Source organism: Mercenaria mercenaria, chromosome 16 (assembly GCF_021730395.1).
Source record: "Mercenaria mercenaria strain notata chromosome 16, MADL_Memer_1, whole genome shotgun sequence".
Taxonomy (NCBI): Eukaryota; Metazoa; Mollusca; class Bivalvia; order Venerida; family Veneridae; genus Mercenaria; species Mercenaria mercenaria.
This window is the reverse complement of record NC_069376.1, coordinates 65,023,205-65,029,944: the sequence shown is the minus strand read 5'-3', so window position 1 is coordinate 65,029,944 and position 6,740 is coordinate 65,023,205. Positions and strand designations below refer to the sequence as shown.

Genomic DNA, 6,740 nt, shown 5'->3' with positions numbered 1-6,740 from the left:
GTCCCAGTAGGGCTTGAACCTACGCACCCCTGAGAATTGCAGTAAATGTGGGTTTATGGTAGGAATTGAATACTCTTCAAAAAGGAGGTACTCTATTACACATCTACTACCTTAACGCCGCTAATTTCGAATCGTTTGCCACTCAATGCTAAGAATTCTGTACCACATAAAACTGCCATTGTTTTCATCGACATAGAGTTTCTAACCAGGTGCACAACCGTGCACGAAATATTACCGGGAGGGATACCTTGAGAACCTCATTAAAACGTTTGACAGGCATTGTATGACCGATATTGTGGTAGCTTTAAACCCAATGAAACAGACAACATAGTGGTCTTTTTCTCCTTGTAGTTGTTCATCAGTACTTGATGATAAGATAAGTTTCATCTAGTTCAAACGGAAGTTTGGTAGACTTCATACGAAGAGAATATACTTTTTTTTTATTAACTTCGATTCCTTATACAGACACATTTATTAACTATTTCCGAATATTTGATTCAATAATATTACAGAGATATTAATCAACTTAAAAGAAGATGTGCCGCAATTATCATGTTTCGACACAAAAAAGATGAATATCCAACAGGTAAAGCCGCATTTCAACATGCAGCCTCTCCAAACTGCTGCCGTAATGACATTGTGAAAATATGTAGACACATGTATATATAAACATTTAAGCAGAAATTCCCTTTTCCTATGACATTCGTACATTTGGTCAGAAGTTACATGTTTTTTATTCTTCGAATGGGTCGTACCAAATCACATCTCATGTGGTGTGGTTGATGTCTTACCGTTGCATGCAAGAGTGATTCCCTCCAAAAAATAAATTTGAAAACGGCCCAATAATCATTTTTATTGAATCATTTTTTAAATTAATGGTAATAAACAAAACATTGTCATATTCCTGTTTTGTCAGAGACTTGGATATATATAAAGTAAGTAAGTAAGTAAGTAATTTTAGTGACTTGGGTATTAATGTTCATCTACATCAATACTTTAATAGACAATCAAACACTAAAACTGTAATAGATTTGCTAAACCATAAGACCCTAGCTACCTCTCCAGGAACCACTACTTTCCAGATACCTCTCCAGGAACCACTACGTTCCTCACATGAAAACTTCTTCACCCTATGTAAGGTTTCGGAACCCACATATGCGAGGGTTAAGTACTTTGAAGTCAGTGACCTTAACAACCAGGTTACGGAGACTTCAAATATGCCAAATAGCCTAGCATCCGCGAATGGTCTCGTGGAAACCTCGACTTGCGTTACGCGCTTACGACGGCACACAGTTGATAAATCTACTTCATTAATATTCATTTCACGTCATTGCCTTTTTAGCCATTACCGTGCTTACAAATATCACATCGCACAATGCGTAGAATAGGAAAGGAATTTGAAAGCTTTAACATTTTAATGAGCCAATGATTTTATTTTTTTATTTTGAATAAAGATTAAACTTTCGACAGAGTTTTATGATATACAGCTTAACCTGTGTGACATTTATACGCCATTCTTGAACTTCTCAGGCAGACGTGATAAATTAATCTTTTGCAATTCCGTACCATGGCATTGGTAATATTTTATGTTAAGCTTGCAACAACCGATAAAGTAAGGTGATTGCACTATCTTAAAAATTATATGTCTCAATAAACTTGACCAATATGCTCATACATAAATAAATATATTTTTAGAATTTAATACGATACCGTTTTCATTGTAGCGGCATTGTTATAGATATCAAAATGTGTTATGGTTGATTTCTGCTATTTTGTGTCTTCGGGGACGAAGACGCACGAAGACACGAGGACACGAAAGGACGAGCAATTGCTGATTTGCCGTGTCTTACTGTCCACGCGTGTTGGGGGCAAATGGAGGACATTAAACACTAAAGGCCAAATAGCGAAACACTATGGGCGAACACACGAAATGTTCTACTTGCAAACGTCTTGTCACACTTTCATTGTCGTACGAGGTCACGAAAACACGACGAATCGTCGTCCTATCGTGTATAAATCCCAGATGCTTAATAGCAGATGATAGATGCTAGTTGTTGATTTGGAAATGGAGGACACAAACGCTTATTGCTAAATGCTCATGGAAATAATAAACTGAACACAGCAGTGGGCTAATACGTCCTTTAAAGTGTATCCTTTGCTGATTTACTATTTCTTTTCCTAAAACATTTTACATTTAAGGGATTATGTTTCGATCGTATCGCAGGTAGAACTAGCTATAACCATTAAACGTATACATTCCTTTAGCATTCACGATTTCGGCAACTAGCAATGAATATTTCACATATAGCATTTGTCATTTTCCATTTAAAATATATATAGCATATAGCATTTGGTATTTGAAACATTAAGTATTTAGAATTTATTGAAGGCCAGTGCGCCATGTTAATTGCCAAATGCTATATTATTAATAATACGGAATATTTAATGCTAAATGTCAATCATTTCATGCCAAATGTCGATTATCTAATATCAAATGCTTAATGTTACATATAAAATGCTTTATATTATACACTGATTGCCAAATGCTAAATGTCAAATCGCTAATGCATATTATTGTCAATTGTCTAATTCTTAAACATTATGAATTAACGATTTCTATCTCTTAACTTAATGGATCTTACTTTTAATTATTTAAGATATATATAATATAAGGTTATCGTAATAGTAGCTTATCTTGGGTGCTTTATTCAGCTCAAGTGAATTTTGCAAATTCGGTTTACACTTGGAGCGCAGCGCCGAGTTCCTACAATGTAAAATCCAAGAAAGTTGAAAATTAATCCCATTTCTAGCTACTGTTTTAATGCTTCTTTTATTATATACCTCCATCTTTTTGTTTGTCGTTTTATTATCAAACGAAATATTCAATATTTTAACAGATTATCGATGCCGTAAAATAGAACAAAGTGCAGTGTTTGTGTGCACTATTAATAGAACTGTGTCAGATTACGCATACTGAATGAAAGTAGTCCAGCAACATGCAACACAAGGGGTACAATATGGATTTTTCTCCCTGTTCGGATTTACTTGTAAAATACACGCTGTATTTTTGACAGAATTTATAGGGTTAGTATAACAGTTGCTTGATCTAGGATGTTATATTCGACGCGAATTGATTTGTCAGGGCGGATCACACAGGACGCGGAAGCATTTTGTTGAGCATATGACACAACCGCCTTCCGTACATTATGCCATATGAATCAGAAGAATTGTAATTATGACTAGCTCGTCATGAGACTTATCACGTGGTATATCTGATTTCTAAAATTTCCTGACTGTAACTGATTGTAATTTTATAGTGCAGCGTAAATCAATACAATTTAAAGAGAGTGTTTCATGAAAATGAATTAGCAACTATATCTGATGCTTATTTATCGTTGAGCGGAATGAAATTACAAAAAAATCGAAAAATAATTCACTATAACAGTTGCAGACAGGGCAATAATTTGCTATAAAAGGAAGTTGTGGCAATTTAACATTCCCAAGTCCTAAACTTTAACTTCATCTTTCCTAAAATGCATATCAGAATAAAATAAAAACAAGACAATTTATTTCATATTATCGCGACTTTCAATGTTTGTAAAAAAGCAAAAACAAAGTAAATGATGTAAAACAAAATTACAAATGTATATGTGCATTATTTATTACAGTCCTTTTCATGTTAACAATTTCTCATGATAGAAGTCATTAATTAAGCAAATTGACTTTCTCGTTACTACTAGAATGGTGAGAAATATTTTATTGTTATTTCCTATTCCTCTTTAACCAGACACTTACAGAGGCACGTGATGTATCAAGTAGCCTTTGTTGTAATCGTGTAAAAGCGTTTATTAATTAATCGATACTGAGAGAAACATATTATGTTAGCTAAAGTGCCTGGTTAAATTGAAGTAAAGAAGGGCGATAAAGATTAAAGCTTTAATTGTAAAAATAAACAAAGGTTACGATAATCGACTCACATGACTTTAAACCTTCAGATAAACCCCGGTTAAGTTTCACACGTATTTACATTTAACTGTGCTATTGTGACATTTATGTTGGGAGTACATTTGCAAGTATATTTGTTTAACTGCTCAATAGGAATTCATAACGAAGGACTAAAGTAACGACTGAATATGAAGACAACAGTACTAAGTGTATTGTTTGGACTTTTAACCATTACATCGGCACGTAAGAATGTTTTATTCTTTGCTGTAGACGATCTGAGACCAGAGCTGACTTGTTTTGAAGGACCGGACTTCCCTTCGCCGGTCCATCCTCCTATGCATACACCTAACATTGATGCTCTTGCCGCGAGGAGTTTGGTCCTGAAGAGGGCCTTTGTTCAACAAGCTGTGTGCTCTCCGAGTCGTACTTCACTTCTAACAGGTCGTAGGCCGGATACGACTCATATATATGACCTGGTACATTACTTCCGCAAATTGGGTGGAAATTTTACAACGATTCCTGAATTTTTCAAGATGAATGGATACATTTCTGCTGGGATGGGAAAAATCTTCCATCCTGGCCCTGCAAGTGGCGGCGACGATCCTATTTCCTGGTCACTGCCATATTTTCATGCAACAAAATATGGCTGGGAAAACAAAGAAAAGAGCTGGGACGCTATTCCTGACGAAAAGTTAACGGACAAACCTTTAGTGGATTATCAAATAGCTCAACAGGCGGATAAAACTTTAAAAATGTTTGCAGAAGGAGGTGAACACGAGGGAACACCGTTCTTTATTGCTGTCGGCTTTCATCGTCCGCATCTGCCATTTGTTTTTCCAGAATCTTTTCTGAAATATTATCCGGACGATAATATTCGTCTACCACCAAATCCATATGCACCAGTTAATATGCCGGAAGTTGCTTGGAGTAGTTACGGGGAGTTGCGAAACTATGGTGATCAGTCGAAATTAAATGCCTCTGGTATGATAAATACTACATTGCCTATAAATGATGTCCGCGCATTACGCCGAGGTTACTATAGTGCAGTGAGTTGGACAGATTCTCTCGTAGGTTACGTAATGCAACAACTGGAAAAGTATGGGTTTGGAAACAACACAATAGTTTCATTTTGGGGTGATCACGGTTGGCAGCTTGGTGAACATGGGGAATGGTGCAAACATACAAATTTTGAACTCGCAACCCATGCACCTATGATGGTCCGTGTACCCGGAAAGACCGATAGTGGTATGGTTACGGAAAAACTTACGGAATTTGTCGATCTATTTCCGACATTAGTCGATGCAGCTGAACTTGAACCGATACCGCTTTGTCCGGAAAATTCGAGTGAAATCGCTCTTTGCCGAGAAGGAGAGAGTCTTATGTCATTGATAGAGAATCCATCGGCCCCGTGGAAAGACGCCGCTTTTTCTCAGTATCCTCGTGATCAAAACGGAGTAAAAATCATGGGTTACACGATTCGGACGGGCCGGTTTAGATATACAGAGTGGCCGAAATTCAATTACGCACCGGATTACCAACCGGAATGGGGAGAATTGTACGGGTTAGAATTGTATGACCATCAGTTTGACCCTCAGGAAAATATAAATCGTGCTCTCGAGCCAACCTTTGCACAGATCAGGCAAATACTTAGCAAGAAACTGCATGCTGGTTGGCGGGCTGCTTTACCTGGACAATGAGGGAAATTGTGTATCAATGATTTTCACAGAATATTAGTGCAATAACTTTCAATTTATTATCATTCAAAGTTCTGCAAAGTGCAATATTAGAGACGTCTATTGTTTGTCAATACAAACATCTTTTGTAGATTATATATTTGAAAATGTCAGAAAGAGCAAGTGAATAACATTCCATAATAGTGTTAAGTGGTAACTTTCACAGACAGTACGTTCAATTGGTTTTAATTAAACTAAATTCATCGACGTTGTTAATGTCGCTCTTTACAGGGAAAGGAATGTCTTACAATTAGTTAATTTTATATGAAAGCCATCCTCAAGCTTTTCATAACGCTGAAAGAAGCTGTTGAAACAGATATGGCAGTTTGAAATTTAAGAAAATGGCTTATCATGGAGGCAGTCATTTAGTGTGTTTATGACGTCATTTACATATTGCTTAATTCCTTATTAGGAAATAACCTTTTAAATAGATTTATTTCATATGTTTCTTGAGTGTAATATATAAAACATGATTATCGTAATTTCTTTCATTATAGTTGGGAAAAGTAGAAAAACTATTTTACAGACTTGAAAAATGTATCTAGAGATTTAATAAATCCGCCGTTTTGTTGTTTGTTGCCATAGAAACAAAATGACCGCCATTTTGATCAAATATTTAAATGCTCATAACTTTCTATTTTTAAGCCGATTTTGAAAATTCTTTCACTACTTTTAATGATTTAAGAACTTCTAGCAGAAGGAATTAACATAAGAACATCTTTGCCTTTCCCTTTAAAAGAATGCATGGACGAAGTTCGTGTGAAAAATTCTAGTAAATATAATACTAATTTAGCAACCTGTGATGAGAGTACACACTTTTGTATATTTCAAAGAACAAGACTGTAGTTTTTACGGAAGAGCATTAGTGCCAGGTGAATGTTTTTTATTAACTCGAAATTTCGAGTTCCTAACTCGAAATTTCGCATCTCAAACGTTCGAGTTACTAACTATAATAGTTTATGTTGATGTATAGGTCCTGGCCAAGATAAGGTACCTGGTGTATTCATCAGGTAGCCCTACAGGGTCATTAAGATGACCGGGCAGCGGTTGCTCATAAAAATA

General features: G+C 35.9%; 1 protein-coding gene across 1 annotated transcript; it reads left to right on the top strand.

The window, feature by feature from the left end:
• The first annotated feature begins 4,133 nt into the window (after positions 1-4,133).
• On the top strand, positions 4,134-5,642 carry LOC128549368 (iduronate 2-sulfatase-like). Its single transcript, XM_053525995.1, has one exon. The coding sequence runs from the start codon at positions 4,134-4,136 to the stop codon at positions 5,640-5,642; it is 1,509 nt and encodes a 502-aa protein (XP_053381970.1).
• The last annotated feature ends 1,098 nt before the right edge of the window (positions 5,643-6,740 follow it).

Excerpts from the sequence above, each read along its gene's own strand:
- LOC128549368 (XM_053525995.1), top strand. The coding sequence starts at position 4,134 with ATGAAGACAACAGTACTAAGTGTATTGTTTGGACTTTTAACCATTACA.